The sequence below is a fragment of the Nothobranchius furzeri genome, chromosome 1, assembly GCF_043380555.1.
Source record: "Nothobranchius furzeri strain GRZ-AD chromosome 1, NfurGRZ-RIMD1, whole genome shotgun sequence".
Lineage (NCBI taxonomy): Eukaryota > Metazoa > Chordata > Actinopteri > Cyprinodontiformes > Nothobranchiidae > Nothobranchius > Nothobranchius furzeri.
In genome coordinates this window covers 51,061,584-51,085,719 of record NC_091741.1, presented here as the reverse complement: position 1 = coordinate 51,085,719, position 24,136 = coordinate 51,061,584, and the positions used below count along the sequence as shown (strand labels likewise).

General features: G+C 43.6%; 1 protein-coding gene across 15 annotated transcripts in view; it reads left to right on the top strand.

Moving 5' to 3' along the window:
- Positions 1–19,961, top strand: part of nrcama (neuronal cell adhesion molecule a) — an 80,295-nt gene extending 60,334 nt beyond the window's left edge. For 6 of the 15 annotated variants that reach the window (XM_070549021.1, XM_070549022.1, XM_015957681.3 and 3 more), the window contains 14 exons: positions 584–781; positions 871–941; positions 1,037–1,262; positions 1,341–1,456; positions 2,344–2,551; positions 3,877–3,999; positions 4,083–4,259; positions 4,424–4,456; positions 4,994–5,059; positions 7,950–8,072; positions 8,172–8,327; positions 9,771–9,902; positions 9,982–10,060; positions 19,480–19,961. In XM_070549021.1, coding sequence (XP_070405122.1) covers positions 584–781; positions 871–941; positions 1,037–1,262; positions 1,341–1,456; positions 2,344–2,551; positions 3,877–3,999; positions 4,083–4,259; positions 4,424–4,456; positions 4,994–5,059; positions 7,950–8,072; positions 8,172–8,327; positions 9,771–9,902; positions 9,982–10,060; positions 19,480–19,714 — 1,943 coding nt within the window. In that variant the 3' untranslated portion in view covers positions 19,715–19,961. Of the gene's footprint in view, positions 1–583; positions 782–870; positions 942–1,036; positions 1,263–1,340; positions 1,457–2,343; positions 2,552–3,876; positions 4,000–4,082; positions 4,260–4,423; positions 4,457–4,993; positions 5,060–7,949; positions 8,073–8,171; positions 8,328–9,770; positions 9,903–9,981; positions 10,061–10,151; positions 10,420–19,479 lie in introns of those variants that run through there. The other 9 variants (XM_015957719.3, XM_070549023.1, XM_015957741.3 and 6 more) reach the window with 7 other exon arrangements.
- Positions 19,962–24,136: the final 4,175 nt, after the last annotated feature.

Sequence of the window (24,136 nt, the reverse complement as noted above, 5' to 3'; positions counted from 1 at the left end):
AAGTGTTTACTAAGATAAGTTATTAGGTAAAGTTACGGTGAAACTCTAGGATTAGAAACGCCCGGCAGATCTACGTCACACTGTCACTTAACATTCATGGACTCACCCATCTTGACTCACGACAGGGAAGGCTTTTGTTGTTTTAGTGTCCAGAAAACGGCAGAGAATGTATCTACTAGTAGAAGCTAACCATTAGCATTAGTAACTCCACCACACAGCAGAACTCCTCCAGACTTATGTTATTGGTGGAAATAAAACCTCAACATTGCAGAGCCAACAATATCCGTGGTAGAGCCGCGTTGCTTTCATCCAATCTGAGGAGAGATGTCTGCCACTCTCCTCCAGCTGACTCATCCGTGCTGATCCAAGCCTTTGTGGCTTTTTCCCCTTCAAGTATGACTTAGAAGGCATTCATTTCAACTAGGGTTAGAATTATTGATCAAACAAGTGTCCAGCACCTTTAATCAACTTTAAAATGTTTACATACATCAAAATAGTTTTTCATGATTGATTGATCGTTGTGTTTTAGTCCTTATCTACCATCGGATTTACTCTTAAAGCCTGGATTGTGTATCTTCTCCAGGCTTCTTGATCCAATATGAGGATTTGCTCCACCAGCCAGGAGTTTGGGTCAACCTGACAGAAGTTCCTGGTAGCAGCATTACAGCCCAGCTGCTGCTGTCTCCCTATGTGTACTACTCTTTCAGAGTGCAGGCACGAAATCAAGTGGGCTACAGCCAGCCCAGTGATTCCTCAGCCAAATACCTAACCAACCCTGCACGTAATAAAAAGATCCTTTATCCGAAAATCTAATATCCACTCGTGTAAAAGGTGGACAGAGTGAAAACTTTATTTATTTTACTTTTATAGCCCCGGATGAAAATCCATCCAATGTTCAAGGAGTAGGAACGAAGCCCGACAACTTGGTGATCACGTGGACAGTAAGGAGGCCTTAAACATTTAACAGCAAAAGGAAAATCCTAAGAACGTCATTTTTTTTTATATCTCACTCTCATCCAAACTTCCTTCTGTGCAGCCACTTACAGGATTCCAGTCTAATGGACCGGGTTTGAAGTACAAAGTGCACTGGAGACAGAAGGATGTAGAAAAAGACTGGTCCTCAGTGAACGTCACTAATTCTTCTCATTTCATTGTGACTGGAACTCAGACATACGTGCCATATGAAATTAAAGTTCAGGCCTTCAATGACTACAATCACGGCCCTGAACCGGAGGTCGTGATTGGCTACTCAGGAGAAGACGGTGAGTGACAGAAGAAGTGATTTTGAAAACAGTTTTTTTTTTTACAAAAGAAGTTAATAAAAATTCTCTGTTTGGTAGTGCCTTTGTCTGCTCCTGATGATGTCCAGGTGAAGGTCCACAACAGCACGCTAGCTGAGGTGCACTGGGAGCCCGTACCTACTCAGTCTGTTCGAGGGAAACTTCAAGGATACAAGGTACCTTTCATTTTTATAAACTTTTGAAAGCAAAAGTTGACACAGTTTGCCAGTTTGAAGCATGAATGAATTATAATTATTATTTAGTGATAAAAAGTTTGGAGATCATTTCCAAACCATTCTGATACTTAGGGGTAGGAAAACGATGCTTGAATTTTGAAGGTCTCATTTCGTTATGATGTTTACAACAAACTAAAAATCTACAATTGTTGTCCTTTTTATCTAAGTAAAACTCTTCTTTTAGATTTAGGCTTTAGGTAGTTATGAGGACAGCATAATGGATAATAGGAACAATATTAATTTATGAGCAAGAGAAGCACTGATGAACTAATGATGGCTGCATTCCACTTCTGCAGCCTGTGCCCACTAGATGCTCTGCAAACCACTAATGAGCGTAACACAGTGTAAACTGGCAACTTTAGCAGCAGTAGCTCAAGAGGTAGAGTGAGTCGTCCAGTATTCGCAGGGTTCTAAGATCGATCCCGGCTCCTGGAAGAGAATGCTGCTGTTGTGTCCTTGGGCAAGACACTTTACCCACATTGCCTGGTGGTGGTTGGAGGGACCGGTGGCTCCAGTGCTCTGTAGTCTCACTTCCATCAGTGTGCCCCAGGGCAGCTGTGGCTACACTGTAGCTCAACACCACCAAGGTGTGAATGTGTGTGTGCATAGGTGAATGACTGATTGTGTTGTAAAGTGCCTTGGGGGTTCCAGGACTCTAGAAAGTGCTATATCAGACATATGAGGTACCTAATACAGCTGTGCTTACCCTACTCTTTCACATCTAAAAAAACAGCCTCACCTTTTTTATCACAACTGTGTGGTGTTTATGAGTGATCACTACAAATCTGCAGCGTCTCACACTTATACTCTTTGTGCTTTTCATTTAGCTGTATTACCGTCGGGAGCGAGGCCTGCATGGCACTGAGGAGGAGTTCGATCAGCAGGAGCAACATTTAACCTTTAACGGAAACCGTAGTGAGGGAATGTTGCCAGGCCTCCAACCTTACAGTGTTTACAGCCTCTACATCAAGGTCCTCAACAGCAAAGGAGAAGGACCACCCAGCCCCATCTTGACTTTTGAAACACCTGAAGGAGGTGTGTGTAATTAGTGGTATTCTGCATTGTGTTGGTTACAAAGCAGTCACGACACAATGTTGAACTTTTGAGGACAGACTAACTCCTCTGTAACAATACCAAACAGCTTTTGACAGAACTAAATACAACTGACAAAAAGACAGCCAAAGCTAAGCACTCTTTTTTTGGCAAGCCAGGGCAGATTTTCTTATACATTTCAAACGCAGAGGTAATTTAGTGTGTGGTACTTATGAGCACCACAGAGAAAAACATAAGTCCAGGTAGCTGGAAAATCCTTAAAATCAGATTGGTAAATAGTGCAGGTATAACAGATCAAGCCTTGAAATATCAGGCTTTGCATGTAATGAGCCTGTCCCCTATCTCCTGCATTAGCGTCTGATAGAAAATAGGTGGTGAAACTCTAGGATTTAAAAAGCCTGACAGTGTGACATCACAATGTCACTTAGCATTTATGGACTCGCCCATCTTGACTCTTGACAGACAAGGTTGTTGTTTAGCACCTAGGAAACAGCAGAGAACATCACGACTAGTAGAAACTAACCGTTAGCATTAGCAACTCTACCACACTGCAAAACTCCTCCAGGCTTGTGTTATTTGTGGAGATAAAACATCAATGTTGCAAAGTAAACAGAGTCAGTGGTAGAACTAGCCTGGCCTGCCAGACTCGCCCTGTGTCTATTCTACACAGAGGACGAGTCTGAATACTCAGAGGCAGAGAGCACCATGAGGGACGGGACTAGCCAGCTCAAAAGTAACCAATCAGACAAAAGGCGGAAATGACAACTGTATTGCGCGATGCTGTAGTTTTTTAGCTGTAGTCCAAAGACAATGACTGTGTCTGGCGACAGCACAAACATCTTTCTTTAGAAGAAAGGCTTTTAGCGCTTCTTCTTCCTGTGAATTTAAAGACATGTCCACCAGACATGTTGCCAGATGCCTTTTTTTTACCACAGCTAAAAAAAAACTACAGTATTGTACAAGTACAACGCTGTAGTTTTACAGTCTGCATTTCCATCTTTATTTATGATTGGTTATTTTTGAGCTGCCTAGTCTTGCCCCTCATGTGCCTCTCTGCCTGTGAGTAACCAGACTCTTTTTCTGTGCAGGATTAAACAGAGGATGAGTCTGGCAGGCCAGGCTACAAACTGGTTATATTCAACTAGTTTTAGAAATGTAGGGATGCATTGATGAAGGAACAGTGGCTCAGTTTGATGGAACATATTCACATTAACTGTATTTCAGAAGTCTGTTTTACAACAAAGATATTTTGTAGTAGATATTTCTATATCACAATGAATCAAATACATTACTCTGTCGGTTTTCAGTGCCAGGACCTCCTTCCTTTCTCAGAGTGATCAACCCGGGTTTGAACTCTCTCACTCTGAACTGGGGTCCACCGGTCAACAACTACGGTCGCCTCACAGGATACACCCTCAACTTCCAACCAGGTATAGTTAGCAGCAGTTTGATCCATTTCTTTTCATTCTTTGTTTCCTTACCCGTCGCTGTCTACTCCTCACCCTCTCAACAGTCAACACCACTAACGAACTGGGACCACTCAGGAAGTTTAGCTTTAAAGCCAATGAGACCACGTTCACTCTGAGCAGCCTGAACTCCAGCGTCCTCTACAAGTTTTACCTGAGCGCCACAACTGTCAGGGGCCCAGGCCCCAATATCACAGAGGAGGCCTATACGGCCATGGATATAGGTGAGTCCTGCGTGGAATAATCTTTTACCACCAGCCTCAAAGAAATAATGATCAATTAAAGGAATACCCCTGCCCCACCCCAAATAAGCAAAATCAAGCAGTCCCTTCTGCACTATTTGCTCAACATATTAAATTCTTTTGATCTTTTTCTCTTTTCCTTTAAGCTTTTATTCAACCCACTGTAGAAACAGACAAAGGTAACCCCTGTGTGTCAGTTGAAGTATCTGCATGCTCGTTTTCTCATAAGATATCCCAAAATCCCCTCAAATCTTAGCATAGATCATCTAGTTATCTCATTTTTCTGCACGTGTTACAGAAAAAAAGACTTCCATGGCATGCAAAATAAACCGTTTATGCTTATTTGGAAAAAATAGGCTAGTTTACGACAACCTATAGTTGTATGTGTTAGATGTTAGCTGTGCTTTTAGTTTTTTATTTAAAATTTTTGCAATCTCTAAGTTACATCTCATTTAGACAGCTTTTGTCTTAATTTGTGTTGATTACAACCATATTTACCATCCTCTCCATTTACACAACTTTACTCTCAAATAGACTTTTATTTTATCCTAACTCCATGTGCATGCCGTTGTGTTGTGAATCCAGGCTGTTTTGCTTCATTCATTCATTCATTTATTTGATCTTTTTCGGTCTAGTTGAGCTGCAGCAGCATGTTTCAGTAATGCAAGCTGTGTTTTGTTCTGTGTTCTTGTCTCACTCTTTCTGTGTCCTTTCAGGCCCCACAGAGCCCCCTCACCAAACTCCCCCCATCACTCAGTCTCTGCAACCCACGTTTCACAAGGGTACAAGCACTCCCCCATGCCCTCCCTTCCTCCCCCAAAATATCCAATCAGCAAATTCTATTAATCTCATCAGTGGTGTTTAAAAGTTTGTGAACTCTCTGGAATGAAAAAAAAAAGATTGGAAAATTGGAAGCTCCTTCTTTCAGCCTCAATATGGCTTATGAAACTTTGTTGGGCCTCTCAATGGCCCAGGAGCCCCACATTGGAAAGGTTGGTTTGCCCCGCCCACTTGGCGAGGGCACAAATAAGTGAACTGTGTACTGATTGTCCAGTTAACACCGATGTCTCCATGACGGACTGATGCTAGTAACTCTGTGTACAGTAGCCGGATGACGCCATAGACAAGCTGTGGGTCTATCTCCCCATCTTTCATTCAGATTCCGGATATTCCCAGTACAGCCTGCAGCGTTACATGTGTGCTCCGATATTCTCCTTTGTTTTTTCCTCTTGTCCAGCAAGCTAGTTAGCAGTAGCATGGGCAAAAATTCTGCAGTTATATTGCTGATGTTGAAGTGGGTTGGGTTAGTGGAGTGGGTTGGGATCAAGGTCGGACTGGCTATCTGGCATACCGGGCGCCTCCTGGTGGGCCGGTCTGGTTATCAACCCCCACCCATCCCGCTCTGACAGCCGACGTCGCGGAGAGTTATCCTCGAGTCCCATCCCCCCCCCCACCCCCACCCCCCCACCCCGCCATAGACATTTTCGCCAGCACCCACCACCCCACCCCCGCTCTGAGGGCAGAGGACAGATAAATGCCAGGGCTGAATTCTCATCCCAGTCCAGGTCTGGTTAGGATGTGCAAATTTAATGGTGTGTGTCTATACCCATCAGGGCTTAAACCAGCTCTACTCAGAACAAATCCTTTCTTCAGGGCTTTTTCAATATCATTCATTTACAAATCAAAGCAGGACAGAGACGGCACAGCCTTTTTGATATGTTACATTAGACACCACAAGCTTTCCATATTCAACAACAACAAGGTAAAAGGTTTTGAAGAATCCGTTTAATTCATTCACTGTCAGCCGTTTCCTGATCAGTAAAGCCCTTCGCTGCCAGTGTTTTTCAGTGTTTTTACTGTTTTTTAAGAGTCGCAGAACTTTGCGTGCTAGGATGATGTCAATGCCAAAACTAACAAAACAAAGAGTAAACTCACCTCTTACATCAGGAAGAATCCACGCATTTCGAGCGATATCCATTCTTTCATAATTGAATAATTGAAATTGTGATCGGCAGAAGCTTTTCCGGTTCGTATGCAAATTGGAAGTCATTGGATTTAAAATGACGACTTTTGTCGTCAATGGCAGTGAATGAGTTTCAGTAGAAACAGAGATTCTGTATTAAAGAAATGAGACAAAAAGGAAAGAAGGGGTTCAATGTTACATATCTGAGAGCAGCAATCAGTATCTTACATGTTTACTTCTGGGTCTTCCACACAATTCCTAACTGAGACTTGGGAAACTGGAAATAAATGGGTTATATATTCCTTCCTTTACTCAGCTGCACTCTCTTGCTTATACTCAGTTTTCTACACCCTGTCACTTCTATGTTCCCTGGAAGTAGTTTATTGTTAGTCGTGACTGCTTTGTTACATTCTCATCAGTTAGTCACTTTGGATAAAAACCTTCTGCTAAATACATAAACAAGTATTTCAAAAATGTTTCCAAGACTTTTGTGTGCATTTCTATTAAGATCACTCTCTCCATCTTTCCTTTAGAAATTGTGAAAAAATATAGGCTTAAAGAGTAACTAAACCCCAAACTAACTTTTTTGCTAATAAGCTGTATAATTGGGTCTTTACAAATGCAATCTTCCTGTTTCTGTGCATTTTTTGACATGTTTGTGTAAACTTGATTAAATCTAGAATCTAGGTCTAAAAATGTCTTAGTGCTGCCCCCTGTGGTAGAACAGCGGCTACTGCATTTTAAACTTGTGATTGACTGGGGCTGGTACAATTTCAAGTCATCGGTATGGTCTCCTCCCACTCCCCCTCCCTCTCCCTCTCAGGATGGAAATTCCCCACACTTGGCCATGCCACTCTGTGCCTCCTGGCAATGCTCACTTTCGTGGCATTTTTCAAATCTTTACTAAGGGTGGAGTTACATTTTCTGATGGTGTGCATTCCCTACAGGGTCACCCCATACCAGAGTATTACTCCACTCCCACTTCCTGTTTGAAAAATGCACCAAATGCCGTTGCCTAGCAGATCGAGGGGGCGGAGCCGCTAACAAATACACACACACACACAGGCTCACAACAACATTCTGACATCATATGGTACCAGCTAACATCCTAGGGTACCTCTTAGCCAATAGCAAATACAATGGCAGATTTAAATTCAAATGCAGTGCAGAGTTTTTACCTGACAACGGCACAACGCTGATAGTTTTAGGCAGAAAATTTTAATTTGAACTAAAATGCACTAAAATGCTAAACTATTGACTACACGTGTCTGCAACATGATTAGACACGCATTTATATAGTTTATCAGGAAAAAAAAGTTGATTTGGAGGTGAATTACTCTTTAAATAAAAATGAATTTCTAAAAGAATCACAAACTTCTAAACATCAAATCAAAGACAGTGGAAAAAAAGAGATGAAACCGTAACAGAAGAAAACATTTTAGTTATAATATTCTTTACTAGTAAAAAAATAGCTTTTGTGAAATTACTGAATATAATTTGCAAAAATTGATCTTATGAGTAATTTTCCAGACTTAATGTCTGAGTTCCTAATAATTCTAACATGTATTTCATTGGACTGTTTTTGATAAACACACTGTGATTATCTGTGATGTGTGCAGATATTGCACACACTTTGGCTCACTAGCAAGTTTTGTTGCAAACTTGATTTGCATTTTGAACTCATCTTTTTGTCTCCCTTGTGGTCTCAGTGCCTCCTGTTGGCCCTGTGTTTGGCACAGTTAATGCATCTGCGATTGAGGGAGGTGCAGTGATCAGTTGGGAATACTTTGGACACCATAAGAATGTATTTGTGGAATATAATGTAGAAAACAGTAAGGCTTCTTGTTTTTAACTCTTTTTTGAAAACCTGTGCATACCTATGTGAACTGAGTCTGATTCTAATCTCTCTCCATCCGTTCAACCGATTCCAGGTGAGGAGGACTGGAAGAGGGAGTTGGTAAACGGTACACATTCACATACAATTAAAGGCTTAAAGCCGGGGACAACCTATAGGGTTTGTGTGTTAGCTCGAGACGGAGCTGACCAGACGGTCCACAAGACAAATGAAGTGTCGGTTACAGTGCCAGGTGAGGCAGCATGCCTCAGCGTAGACGGTCTTTCTGTTTATTTTTGCTCATTTTTGTGTGAATGTTCATCATCATATGTCAAGTGTTACGTTCCTAGTTTGTGTGCTGGTTGCTATCCGTTTGCCTCAGGGTTGTCTCATGTTAAGTAACTCTAACCTTGATTTTTTTTGTTTTGTTTTTCATGAATCCACAACATTTTGACTGCATACATTCAGTCTTACCATCTCAATCTGAGATATTAATTAGAGGCTTGAAATAAGGATATTAGAGACAAGTATGTGAAATACACAGTTCAGTGTTAACATATTTATGCAAGAATGATCATATTTGATTAGATTATTCTTGGGTTTAAAGGAGCTCTACCTCTTTAGCAGTATTTGTGCATTCTTTTAAAAAAATCTGTGAAATGTATTTTTCCATAGGTTTCAGTGTCCTACCTCCGGTGGTGGATATAAGTACTACATGTGTTGAGCATCAGTTTATTTACTTATATTAGTAAAATTATTGTATAATCACAAATCAAAACATAGTTATTACTTAACCTTTATTTAGTTGGGAAGGCGATCCCATTCAGATTAAGAACTTCATTTTCGAGAGAGACCAGGTGCCCTCTGTTTATTAAATAATTAGATAATTGTTAAAGTAAGATTAGCTCAAGTAAAACTACTAATTGTAATGTCACATATCAGGCTTTAAAGGGTCAATGTTATTTTTTACTTAACGAATAGAAAATAGTCAAATATCCATTTTTGGTAACACTTCCTTTTACAGTCCCCTAATTGCTAAGTAGTTAAAGTGTATTACTGTGTAATTAAAGTGTATAATTGTAATAAGGTGTAATTATTTACTGGGAATGGTTAATAAAATAAGAACTAGAATTGAACCTGAGTCACATGGCAATAACAGTTCAAGAATTCAGAAACAATAATACACTTTTACTTACTATGTAATTACCATGTAAGTACTTAGTGATTAGGTGACTGTAAAAGGTAGCCACATCTTTTCCCCAGATTATTAAGTACAACTTTTTGCACACTAGCAAATTAATCAGACAAAAAAAATTGTCCTGCTAAATATTTTTTCTATATTAATTTTCAACATATATATTATTTTATCTTTAAACACAATAACTTAACTCTACTGCAGTAAAACTTCAATTTAGGGTGAAAAGAGACATTGATGATTTTATTTCAATACTATTTACATGAAAAAGAGAAAAAAAAAGGTACTGAAGACTTTGTCACCAGTGCTTGCCATAAAATTGTGTAAATGTTCATCATTTTATAACATCTTGTTTTTCTTTTATACCGTCTAACTAATATCTTCATTTTAACCCATTTTATAATCCCATGACAGCCTCTGATAATCTCAGTGTTTCAATAATTTCACAGCCTGTATTAAAACTGATACATTTCTTTTTTCTGTTTCGCTTTCTCCGTTCAGCTGTCCCCAACCGGCAGATCGACATCGCCACACAGGGATGGTTTATTGGACTGATGTGTGCCATTGCTCTCCTGATCCTGGTGCTTCTCATAGTCTGCTTCATCAAGAGGAACAAAGGAGGAAAATATCCAGGTAAGGCTACACATCTGAGTTCAAGCCCTTTGATACAAATGGACACTCATTTAGAATAAATATATTGTATAATCTACAGTGAAAGAGAAAGAAGATGCTCACCAAGACCCAGAGATCCAGCCCATGAAGGAGGACGATGGAACATTTGGGGAGTACAGGTGAGAAATGATGACAAATGTTTTATTTTTGTGTTTTTAATTCACTTATTTTGTCCTGATGTGGATATATATGTGTAAAACATGTTACCAGGCTGCAGAGACACTCTCCTCTTCAGACTCCATTTTCCAAACACTGCATAGAGGCAAGGCAACATCCTCAGCACTCTTTACAAAGCCACCCCACTGGCCCTCTGATAGTAAAAGAGATTAATTTAATATAGAATAGTTCAAGTTTAACAAGTTTTCTCTTCTCTTTTAAAATATACTAACCATGAGAAGAAAAACATTACATCCATAGTGTCATTTCTTTTTACGATCTAAAAAATTTATCAAGAAATAGATTTAAATTAGCATTTTGTTGCCTGTCTAGCTTTAATTATGGATGTTTATGCATCCGGTTTTTATTTTCTTGCAATTCCCCAAATCATTGTCTGTTTTTCAAATTTAAAAGGATACAAGACTCTCATTATGGCTTGTGAACTTATTTTCATGTAAACTTGCATTTTATTTTGTTTTGTTTTATCTTTCTGCTTTGAGGAGTTTAGGTCAATGGAGAGGTAAGGCAAGAAGCAAAAATAACCAGCATGTATTCCATGCAACCCTTTTAAATGCTTTGTAAGCTCTTTCTAACATTAGTGGGCCAAAAACACCAATTTATCTGATCTACAGAGACCTTATTTACACCTGGTATTATTGTGGGTCTGAGGAATCCAGTCACATGTGGATAGTGTGGTGTGTCAAGGAAATTTGTGTTTCTGTTTAGATTTGATGTGTAGAACCAGACTGATATCAATTCAGACCTTTCAGATTTGTTTTGAGTCCGTTATATGTAAGAATTCTATTTAGAAATAATCACACAGCAGTCTACTGTCTCAATCATGTTGGACAGAAGGTTTTACTGAAAGAGATTTGATTCTCAGCCAGCTGGGGGGTGGTCAGTTTTTCTCCTTTAACCAAAACGAAAGAGGGACCATGTTTCTGTTTACAATCAGTGAGTTTGTGAGGTTGCTTGGTCCCTGGTGAGCTAATGCTGCAGTGCCGGCATTTGTAATTAAATCAACACCAGTGGGCAAAAAGAGTTGTTTAAAGAACCAATGCCAGTAAACAGGAGCGACCCAGAAATGATTACTTGTGCCCCTAAGAAGCTACGGCATCCTTTCGTGCACAAAACCTGTCTGTGCGCGAACGGGCCGACACTACCAAGATCAGGCTGGACTGGGCCAGATGTGAAAACGCCATTACTGAACGGCAGTGAGAAAGTGAAATTTTGCTTAAGAAAATGGACCGCAGTGACCAAATTTGACCACAGGATGTCATTCTACTTTATTCTTTCATATTGCACCTTTAATCTTTAAAGTCATGCATTTATGCAAGGAATATGCCTATCTATGGGGAAAAAAATCATAATGGAGCCTAATGGTTAGAGTCAAGAGTGAAATCATGAAGATTTTATTGAATTATCAGTATATTGGCACATTTAATCTTAGCAAGTACAACCACTTATGTGCCGATTTTGACACTTTTGGGAGTGAACTAGCTTCACATCTTTGGTACGTTCTTTCTGTGTTTGGCTTCTAATTCCATTTTTGGTTCTTTTTTAAAACACAGGAAAGGTTTCTATTTACCTTGCTGACAGTTTCGTTTGCGTCTGCAAACATCCTCAGAGCTGACGCTGATGATGGCGTCACTTCCTACTTCGTTTATCCGTGGGCAGCAGAGGACGTTGCTGCCTGCGGATAAACGAAGTAGGAAGTGACGCCACCATCAGCGTCAGCTCTGAGGATGTTTGCAGACGCAAACGAAACTGTCAGCAAGGTAAATAGAAACCTTTCCTGTGTTTTAAAAAAGAACCAAAAATGGAATTAGAACTAGCTTCACCTTTAGCTGTTAATCATTACAAGGCTTTTCAATGATATCTGTGTTGCCAAGAAGCCTTTTTATGAAAAATAATCTACCAACATTTTTTTTCGTACATTGTGCTCTTAATCCATGTGCTATTCCTGTGTGTAATGGGTAATGCATCACCAATGAAAGCAATTGTAAAACACTGACAACTAAAAGGGTTTTCATTTGATTTTGGCAACAATGTAAAAACCCTCCAGAATTTTTTAATAGTAATTTTTTTCATCACGTTTATTTTGTGATTTACATTGAAATATCACGTTACAAATAAGTTGAGAGGCTGAGAGGAAGACCAACAAGAAGATGGATGTGGTGAAAGAGGACATGAAGTGACTTGGTATGAGTGTAGAGGATGCAGAAGACAGGACTAAATGGAGACAGATGGTTGGCTGTAGCCACTTCAAGGGAAAAGCCAGAAGATTTCATACATTAGGGTGTTGGTGGTGTTTTAGTCTAGTTCCGAACTCTTTGGTGTTTACAGCAATGGTTGTCTAATGTTGTCTTGTCTATCAGATTGTTGTCTGCCATCAGTCTGTCTGGAGTTTGACGTTCACACCTAAGCTATTCACTAAAGCTAATACCAAGTGTAAATGGGTCTATGCTGCTCAACTCAAAGCTCAAATCATATTTTACTGCTTTTACTCATGCTAACTTCATTTTTTAATAATTTCTTAGGGTTTTTGTCATATTTACAAACTTTCAATGTTCAATGAATATCTAACCCTGCATAAAAAATAGATTGTAGTTTTCATATGAATCCAGAGTAAAAAGAAGATGTACCTGTAGCAATGACTCTTGATTGCATTTTGGATTACTGCATGTGACCTGCTAGCTTAATGACTGAAGCCATCAAAAAATTGCATAATGCAGGTATGTTTCAAAGGGCTGAACTGCACGTATTTGCAAACTTCTATCTAGCAGTGCGCAGGCTTAAACCCCTACAGTACTATTGGTATGTATATTTTTATTTAGCTGTGCCGTTTCACTGTACAAGTACCAGACCTTTCAGTTCTCTTTCTTAACATTCGTTTTGATGTCTCACTATGGGATACACCCCTCTGCGGATTCCTCAGAAGCACTTATCTCAATACGCCAATCCTGATTGGCCAGTGACCGTGACGTACGCGTCCCCTGCTACTATAAGTAGCAAGCGTCCCAACGCACGCACTATTCAATCACCTCTTCTCGCTTCGGTGGTCGCTTATCTCTAAGGTAAGTTAGCTCAACTGTTCACAGACAGAGCCAGCTAATATTCTCTCCGTTGCCGAACATTAACTTACTATCCTTCTGTCCTGACCTTCACCATAGGCTCGGGGCATAACGAGCAGCTTCACACTCCAGTGCACCTGTTCGTTCTCTGCTAACACACCAGTTAGCCCACATGGAAGCCGCTCCTCCCACCAGAGGAGTCGACGGCGCAGGAGCTCGCCTCTGTATCTGTGGGAACAAAATCTTGAGCAAAGACCCGCACAAGGTCTGCTCGAGCTGCCTCGGGCTGGAACATGTCCAGCTGGCATTGGAAGTCCCCGGGTCATGTGAGAGCTGTGCTTGCTTCAGCCTGAAGAGCCTTCACCGGCGGTTAGCGTGCCAAGCTAGCCTGTCGGGGAAGGACCCTTGCCTGCCGGCCCCTGAGCCACCGCCTGGGGACGCCAGCGAACATGCCCTCCCGGAGCCGGAACCGTGTGCCGAACTCAGCTGGGGCTCACAGCTCGAACTGGCCGGTCCGAGCCACCCCGTTGAGGACGTGTTGGAGTTGGACTACGGAGACGACGAAGACACCTCGGGACTCCTCATTTCAGAGGAGGACGAGGATGATGACGTTTTTCTCCCCATCGCTCAGGCCTCTATGCCTAGCTTTCCGTCCTCTCCCAGGGATGGAGCGGCTTCTCCGGCCGCCCACCTGGACATGCAGTCAGTCTGCCGATGTGCTGCGACCAGGCTCAACATCCCTTGGCCCACCGTGGTCACTGAGGCTGTCAGGTCCCGCTACGAGGGAAAGAAGCTGCCTCAGGCCACAAGGGCGGCAAAACCCCGCCTTCCCGGAGCTTCTCCAAGAAGTGAGGTCCTCCTGGGACAAACACCCTTTCAGCTCCAGGTCTCCTGTCCAAGGAGCCTCCTCGCTGGACTTCGAGGAAATGGAGAAGGCTGGCATGCTTCGCATGCCGCCGATGGAGCCGCTGGTTGCAGCCCACCTGCACCCACAGCTCTCGGCAACTTCTTCCAGGCCTCCCGCTCTCCCTGCAAAGGCGGACCGCTTCCAGTCGGCACTGAACGAGAGGGCGTACAAGGCTGCCGCCATCTCGGTCCGAGCTTTGAATGTCTCCTCCATGCTCTCGGCGTACCAAGCCGAGCTCTGTGAGGACATGAATACGAAGCCGGACCCGGAGGTGTGGGAGGAAATCACCGTACTGACCGACATCTGCCTGCGTGTGCAGCGCTGCGCGGTCCAGGCTACGGCTAAAGCTATGGGCATGATGGTGCTTCAAGAACGTGCACGATGGCTGAACCTCACCATCCTCTCTGATAGAGAGAAGGAGGACATTTTGGACATGCCAATCGTGCCTGAAGGCATTTTTGGCTCTGCCCTGGCATCAATGAAGCAACGGTGTGAGGCCAAAAAGAAAGAGGATGAAGCCCTTCATCTCTGCCTTCCCCGTAAGCCCTCACCGGCGCTGCTGGCTCGGCCGAACCTTCCTCAGGCAGCTGCCTGAGCCCAGCCTCAGTTCCGGATCCCAAAGTGCTCAAAGCCTCAAGCTGTCCAACCAGCTCCTTCGGGCTCAGCGCCTCGACCAGTTTGGCCTCAGAGATCCGGCAACCAAGCCGCTCCGCCGCCGGGACAACCCACCCGACCCGGCGGTCAGCAGGTGAGGAAGAAGAAGAGGGCAGCTTGACGGAGTTCTTTCCCTCCCAACGCTGCAGCTGGCAGTTCCCCGTTCGCCAGCTCCTCCTGTTCGATGTTGCCATGGTGCCTTCCCCCCCCCCCCCCCCCTCACGGAACCCCTCCGGCAGAGTCCCTGAGCGGTCCAGGGTGGGGCCAGGACATGCAACCGGCTGTGCCAGCTCAAAACACACGTCACAAGCACTCACACTGTTTTTTGCAAACATGTCACGCTCAAGGAGCATTAAAAAGTTCGCTGCCGCATCCAGACAAGATGTCAAGGGTGCAGCACAAATCAATAAAAATGTTGCCCATGAGCGGTTCCAGGCGGGGGCGGCCCCTGGCGGACTTACCCGCCAGCCACGGGTCGTCCCCGTACACCAGGGCCGTCAAAGCACAAAGCCCCCGCACATGCGCAGTGGTTGCCACGAGCACCGCTGCCCCACAACCTCTGGAGGGAGCTGCTGCTCCGTGTGTCACGGCTGTGTCACAGCTCTCCACTCACATGGAGGAATGGACAGCAGTTTCTGCTTCACATTGGGTGCTAAGAAATATTTCGAGAAGTTACAGGCTCCAATTCACTTCTGTTCCTCCTCGAATCTCCGGCGTAGTGTTCTCCCACACCCAGGGGACATCAGCTCACATCCTTCAGGGAGAAATCTCCTCCCTGCTAGAGATGGGAGCGATATGCGTTGTGCCTCCCGATCGGTCTCAGAGCGGTTTCTACTCCAGGTACTTCCTGGTCCCGAAACGGGGAGGGACCGGTATTCGCCCGATCCTGGATCTGAGGGTCCTGAACCGATGCCTCAGAAAGTACAGATTCAAAATGCTCGCACTCTCATCCCTTTTGCATCTGATTCACCAGAACGACTGGTTCACCTCAATCGACCTGAGGGACGCATACTTTCATATTCCCTTGTACCCTCTACACAGGAAATTTATGAGGTTTGCCTTTCAGGGAGTGTGTTACAAATACACCATGCTCCCATTCGGCCTCTCGCTGAACCCGAGGGTGTTTGTCAGGTGTACGGAGGCGACGATTGCCCCACTGAGTGGGAGGGGCATTCGGCTGGCCACGTATTTAGACGACTGGCTCCTGCTGGCACGGTCCAGAGAGGAGGCAGCGTCAAACACGCTGGTTGTGATCCATCACTTGTGTGGTCTGGGTTTCAGAATAAACTGGCAGAAAATTGCTTTACTCCCCTCCCAGAAAATAACCTTTCTGGGTCTGAATCTGGACTCAGGGGCGTTCACGGCCCGTCTCTCGGCACCGCGCGTGAACGCGCTCTCGTTCTGCCTGGCGCGCTTCCGCCTACACAGTTCGGTGCGGTTTGCGTTATGCCTCAGGCTTTTGGGTCTCATGGAGTCGGCTATTTCAGTGGTACCACTCGGCCGTCTACACATGAGAGATTTTCAACGCTGGGTGGCTTCTCTGGGTCTCTCTCCAGTGCGCCACAGAGCGCGCAGGGTGACGGTCTCTGCAGCGTGCGTCGCGGCGCTCCGCTGTTGGCGTCACCCCTCCCTCTTGGCACAGGGGGTGCCTTTGGGGTTGGTTCTCTTGAGGAAAGTGGTCACGACAGATGCGAGCCTGTCAGGTTGGGGGGGGGGGGGGCTCCTGGAGGGTCGCTCTGTCAGGGGTGTGTGGAGCAGAGAGTTCTGGGGGACACACATAAATTATCTGGAACTCCTCGCGGTCTTTCTGGCCCTGAGGCGCTTCCTGCCTTTTCTCTCCGGCCATCATGTCCTAGTGAGAACAGACAACACCACGACTGTGGCTTGTATAAACCGCCAGGGGGGGCTGCGCTCCATGCGGTTACACACGCTGGCACGCAGACTGATCCTATGGTGCAGCAGGCCTCTCCTCTCAGTCAGAGCCACCCATGTCCCGGGTGTTCTGAATCGGGGGGCGGATCTGTTGTCCAGAGGGACACCCCTGTACGGGGATTGGAGCCTGCATCCAGCAGTGTTGGAACAGATTTGGATCCGGTTCGGCACAGCCGTAGTGGATCTTTTTGCCTCCAAGGAGAATGCTCAGTGTCCACTGTTCTTCTCCCTGCGAGACCGAGATGCTCCACTCGGCGTGGACGCGCTGGCGCACGACTGGCCACGGGGACTGCTTTACGCTTTTCCCCCAGTGGCCCTGATACCACCCACCTTGCTGAGGGTACGAACCCAGCGCCACACTCTCATTCTGGTGGCCCCATACTGGCCAGCCATGTATTGGGAGGCGGACATTTTCCAGCTCCTGGAGGGCCAACCTTGGAAACTGCCACTTCGCAGGGACCTGGTGTCTCAAGCGGGAGGCTCGATCTTCCACCCTCATCCAGAACGGCTGGCCCTGTGGGCCTGGCCCCTGAGGGGTGCGGGCTAGTGTCAGCAGAGCTGCCCCAGGCAGTCATTCGAACCATTCAGAATGCTAGGGCCCCCTCCACTAGGTCCCTATATGACTGTAAATGGAGGGTGTTTGAAGCCTGGTGTCAGGGCAGGGAGGTCTCACCCTTCCAATGCCCGGTGAATGTTATTCTGTCTTTCCTGCAAGACTTGTTGGATGGGAAGAAGGCTTTCTCCACCATTAAAGTGTACCTATAAGCCATTTCCGCCCGACACTTGGGTTTTGGGAGGAAATTGGCAGGTCAGCACCCCCTGGTGTGTAGCTTCATGAGGGGCGCACGCAGGCTTCTCCCTGTGTCTCGACCCCTGGTGCCCTCATGGGATCTGTCCTTGGTGCTGTCGGCCCTCTCCGGGCCTCCATTTGAACCTATGGAAGGCCTGGACCTTAAGATCCTGTCTCTTAAGGTGGTGCTACTCCTGGCTTTGGTATCTGCAAAGCGAGTTAGTGACTTACAGGCTCTCTCTGTGCACCCATCCTGCACCCAGTTTGCACCAGGTGACATGAAGGTGTCCTTGAAGCCCAACCCTGCCTTTGTGCCTAAGATAGTGGGCTTCTTTTCTCCTATTATACTCACAGCTTTCTACCCACCGCCCTTCTCCTCTCCTGAGGAGGAGCGGTGGCACAAGCTGTGTCCGATTCGCGCGCTCAAGGAGTATGTGAATCGGACGGAGAACCTTCGCAGGGGGGACCAGCTTTTTGTGTCATGGGGTGGGCCTCGTAAGGGGAAACCCGTCACAAAGCAGCGGCTTTCCCACTGGATTGTGGAGGCTATTTCTATGGCTTACTCCTGTCAGGGCATTCAGGCACCTGTAGGGCTCAGGGCCCATTCTACTAGGGGCCTGTCTGCTTCTTGGGCCCTTTTTCGGGGGCTGTCAATCCAGGAGATTTGTGCTGCAGCAAGTTGGGCTTCTCCACTTGCATTTGCACGCTTCTATAAGCTTGATGTTTCGGTCCCTGCAATGACTCACACGATTCTGAGTGTGGGGTCTTTGGCAGGCCAAGACGTATTGTTGGTGCCAAAAAGGTCAAGAGGTCATCTACAAAATGTATTGAGTTAAAGCTGAGTTCTTGGGTTGAAAGTGTTTTCTGGCTAGAGTTCGTGTGCTGTTCCAACATCAGCTCCAAAGGAATTTCCTGTTTTGGTCTCTGCTTGCTTCCAGTAACATTGCTTAATACTTGATGTGATTCCAAAAGTGTTGCTGTGTCCCAGACAGAAGTCTCCACCCACAGTTTCCACAGAAGAGATGTGAGCTATAAAAAAGGGAACCACTCTTTTGTGGAAACTGTGGGTTGACAGCTGAAAGACCCCGACAAAAGAGTGGTTCCCTTTTTTATAGCTCACATCTCTTCTGTGGAAACTGTGGGTGGAGACTTCTGTCTGGGACACAGCAACACTTTTGGAATCACATCAAGTATTTAGCAAGTCAGATAAGCTTTAAGCAATGTTACTGGAAGCAAGCAGAGACCAAAACAGGAAATTCCTTTGGAGCTGATGTTGGAACAGCACACGAACTCTAGCCAGAAAACACTTTCAACCCAAGAACTCAGCTTTAACTCAATACATTTTGTAGATGACCTCTTGACCTTTTTGGCACCAACAGTATCCCTGTAGGTTGGTGATCGCTGGATAAGCTGTCTGGCAATACGGGAGTCTCCATATCCCATAGTGAGACATCGAAACGAATGTTAAGAAAGGGAACTTTAGGTTACTATCGTAATCCCGGTTCTCTGAGTAACATGAGTGAGATGTCTCACCAGACAACCCTTCTTGCTGGGCGAAGCGAGAAGAGGTGTTTATCTTGAATAGTGCGTGTGTTGGGATGCTTGCTACTTATAGTAGCAGGGGACACGTACGTCACGGTCACTGGCCAATCAGGATTGGCGTATTGTGATAAGTGCTTCTGAGGAATCCGCGGAGGGGCGTATCCCATAGTGAGACATCTCACTCATGTTACTCAGAGAACCGGGGTTACGATAGTAACCTAAAGATTTGTGTTACAAATAGGATTTCAAACACAAGTTTGGATTTAAGATAAAACAAGCTGTGCACACAAGGTGGTATCAAGACTTGTTGACTTGACACCATCCTCTGTGATGCTTGTGCAGTGGAAAAGCCAGAAAGCCTACACATTTTAGCAGTTGGACTTTTTTTTTGTGATTCCTGAGTGAACCTTTAATTTTCCTCTAGGATTAATAAAGTATCTTTGAATTGAATTGAATTTCCTTCTCCATCTCTTCCTCATGCAGTGACACAGAGGACCACAAGCCACTGAAGGGCAGCCGGACACCGTCCAATGGGACGGTGCGCCGTGATGAGAGTGATGACAGTTTAGTGGACTACGGGGAGGGCGGGGATGGACAGTTCAATGAGGATGGCTCCTTTATTGGCCAGTACAGCGGCAAGAAGGAGAAGGACACACACGAAGGCAACGAAAGTTCAGAGGCCCCGTCGCCCGTCAATGCCATGAACTCATTTGTCTAACGATGGACTGCGGCCTCGCTGCAGCGTTTGCAATGGCCACCCGACATCACCCTGGCAGATGTGACCATTGCTGTGGTGATAGTTGCTGAGTTGACACTTGTTGTGGACACCTAATTTCATCCTGTGGTGGCTGTCTCGCTGTTGGCCAAGGCTGCTGACATGCTGTCATCTCCACACTCGTCAGTTCCAGTCACACTGGGACACTCAACAATCTCCCCCACAACCATTAAAGAATCCATAAAAAGAGGGTCAATGGAGAAAAGGAAAGGAAGCAATATAGAATGTACAACCAGGGGTTTCACCACTCGGACTGAGCACGAGTGCGGCCAGTTGTGTGTTAGTGCCATTTGGTCCCTGGGTAACACTTTGCAATAAGTGTCCCTTTATTAATGTTACTAAGCATCATTAAGCATTAATAAACTACTAAAATATTAACAACTACTTAATGTTATTAGGTAATGTGTTACTAAGCAGACAACCCCCGGTCCTTTGGCCCAACCTCAAGGAAACTTAGTTAACTAAATACAAATGTTATTAAAGAGATCCTTTGTTTATTAATGCTTAATAATGCATAAAGTAGCGTTAATAAAAGGGCCCTTACATAAAGTGGTCCCTGAATATGATGCATTTAGATATCTATATATACGTATATATTTTAATGAAAGTACACTACATGACCCGCTGGCAGGCTAATATGCATTGAATCACATTTACAGCACCTGCATGGAGTAAATCATAAGTCTGTTGAGCATTTTACAACCTTGTGTCAGTTTTTGCAGATGTAACTCGCATCTTTAACTGTATTTGGTGCACGAGCCAGTGGGTATGGCTTTTTTTTCCTCCCAGAAAGTGTTAAATGTATGGCGTTTGGACATAATGAGAAAAAATGGCAGTAGTGTCCTTGTGGACGTATAGCTGCAAAAAGGGCGTGACTTAAAAGAGAAGATAGTTACGTTATTTTATGTTATTTATTTTTTTAAGACAGAGGGACTGATTGTACATGAGTAACAAAAAACAAGAAAGCTATGTTTCCAGGTGAGGTTTGTTCATTTGTAATGCCTGGAAATGTGGAAATGAGGGATCTCAGCATCACACCAGCCAGCCTGTACTCCAACATTTAGCCTGTTTGTAGCCTTGTGTTTCCTTATATCGCGTCTTTGCATTAAACCCTTGTTACAGAAAACTAACTGAACCACAAAAAAGGAGTATGACTGGTCCGATGCCGCTGTCAAGTGTTTCCATCAGATCTCAACAATGATATCACTGCTCTTCTTCTGCTAAAAAGTTGATAGAAAATGCTTCTCGTAAAGGTTTACAGAGAGCATATGCGGCCATTTCCAGGTATTTATTCACATGTTGATGATTAAGAAGCTGTCAGCGTGGTTTCTAGTGCCTTTGCAGAAAACTGCGACCTAACTACAGTTCCATGTCTCTCTAAACAGACGGCAACGCATGACTGCACCACACTGGAACAAACTCCTAACCGTGAACTCGGCTTTAAAAGCTGTGGGAGGAGCCAAAGCTACATCCAGTACTTCATGGAAATTATCTACAGGGTTCTGCTGATAATAAAGTAATGAAAGTTAGGATGCTGGTCATTTTACAAACTACATCCGCACACTTCATAGCAAAGGTCACAGCTAACCAGTGAAAATAATGTTATTGGTAACATTTCCTAAAAATGGGGACAAAACTGTTCTTTTTAATGATAAACTAAAGGTGAAATAAACATGAAGTAAACATAATAAGAATAAGCAAAGCATTGCTTTGTTTCAGAGCATTATCATTAGAAATGCTTAGTTCATGATTAAGTACCATAAGTTTATGATTAACTATCTACTAGTGTAACTTATCGCAGCTCATAAAGTAAAGCAAGTCATTATTTAGCATTTAGTTCAACAATAACAAACTATTAGTTTGACATTATTTATGCTAACATTAATTCATCTTAGATAACACTCGTTCAGCATCAACAGATAATTATCTCATTAATAATAAATCGTTAGTTCATCATTAACAAAGATTGTTTTTGTGGCCATTGTATAGTTTTACCAATTAGTTTTGAGTGGTTGATTCACGAATGCTCCCATTCATACATCACTGAGAGGTTTGATGGTTTGTCATTGATGAGTCTGAACATATACTGGAGATACTGGGTTGATGGTTGTACTCCACCACAGCCATAAAACATCAGAATGAAGCGTCGTCTTTTGGAGCGACACTGTTTGTTGAAACTGTTTTTGTAATGGTCTTAACGCCATCCTAAACAAGTTTTTGAGTTTGCCCTTTGATCTGCTTCCATTCACATTAGATTTTCCATTAAACTGAACCCATCAGTGTCAAAACACTTTCATTATTTTAGCATTCAGATTCCTACCTTAAATCAAAAACACCGATTTCAATTCATTTTCAGCTGCACAATCTTTTGGTGCCTAGTTGACAATCATGATATTCAGCTGACATCATCTGACGTTACAGTACGCATCAACACACACCATCTTGGAAAGTTTAGTTTCATAGGTGAGGAGAAAACGTTAAGGGAACCCTGAGGTCATGAGTTCATTTAACAAACCCACCTCTTCTCCTCTAAACTCGTTCATCTGAAGAGGAGGCGCTGGTTCAGCAGCGGTAAACTACTGCCAACCCTCTCACCAGGTAACTGCCAGTGGGAACCAGATTCACCACCTTGCTTAGTCTAATTACTAATGGTAGCTATCAGAAAAGGCCAGAAATAATGCTCCAGAATGTGGATACCAGTGTATCTGTTAATGTGAATGAAAATGAAAACAAACTGGTGACTTTGGTTTAAGCATGTATCCGTTTGCAGTATACGTTGTTGCAATCTGAATTCAGCATTCGAGTGAGTTTTCTATTTTTGCAAAGCTTAGAGCGAATTCTTGGGTGCACGGGTGTGTGCGGTACGTGCATGCTACTCTGTATTGTGTGTGTGTGTGTGACTTTTATTTACATGGAAAAACTGTTTTTATTCCAGTGGGTGTCGAGCAACCTGTATCTCCTTCAAACACCTGTTTGTTCTTTTATTAGAGGATATTCTCCTTTCCTCTCATGACTTGCATCAAGTTTTTAGGTTGCAATATGTCAGCATACCACATGTTGATATATACTTTTTGTTTATTGAAAATAATGGCTTAACTTGAGTGCAGAGGACAGAGGTGAGAGCCTGACCTCAACCAACCCTGCTGCGTTATGGAAAAGGGGTGGTCATTGTGTGATTTAAATCTATTTACAGTTTTCACTCTTTTGTTTGGTGTGAAATTCACTTTTTATTTATTTTAAACCTCTTTAAGTGACTTTACTGAAGCAGCTGTTACAGTTTCAGGTCTCAAAGCTGATTATTAAACTTGTGACTCTTGTTTTGTTTCTGACAGTTTATGCACATTCTTGGATTTTTTTTTTCCTGTTTTTACCAAAAGGCGCAACGTCAAGCAGGCTATGACACTTCAAGGAAATCCACAATAACAAATTTAAGACAAAGTCTGGATGCTTTCCTAATTTAGACCTCCAGGAAATGATGGCTTTGTGAATTTTGGGGTAAAAAAGGAGCAACGATGGACTGGCACGCTGCAGTGGGAACGTGATGTAGTTGCTGGACAAAGTTTATGATGTGATTAAATAAAGTTCTGGTCAATGTTGAAGCTACATGAGAAGCATGAAAGGCTGTCAAATGGTTTCCTCTACAATATGAAATTGCAAAATATTTTGTATTATAAATTAAGTTTAAATAATTAAACAAATAAATGTTGGCTTTAGGATTTCAAGTCATGCGTGTTTGAGTCATGCGTGCAGTGCAAGATAAGAGAGATGTGTTTTACTCCAACTAGTGTATGAATTTGTAAAGATGTGAACTTCAACGAAAAGCACACATCTGGAGCATGTGTTTTGTTCACATCTGTTTGATCGTAACTAGATTGCATTAAAATGAGTAGAAAAGTCTAAAAGTGCTTCACAAAAACTATACAAGAAACTATTATTATATTATATTATATTATGTTATATTTAAATTATATTATAGATATAACAGATGAAACTAACCTTCAGCTTTTTCAAAAGACTCAGACTGTTGGTTTATTTATTTTTGTTTGTTTTTGTTGTTGTTTTGTGAATATATAAGCTCTACTAAGTGATTCATCTTTCACCCACAGGGCTATGTTTTCTGTGTTCAGGGAATACGTACATAAGACCGTGAGTATTCGAACTTTTCAAGATGTTAAACGTTCTTGGGAGATACAATAAGTAACATAACCCCGGTGCTTGGCTTAACTGTGTTATAAAAGCCATGACAAGTTCATATTTGACTTTTTCAGTTTCTTTTCTAAAAGAAACTAGTTTTCTGCAGAACAGGACAGAATGGGTATTATAGCATTAAGATCAGATTTTCTTCACAAAACTCCCCAAAACAGC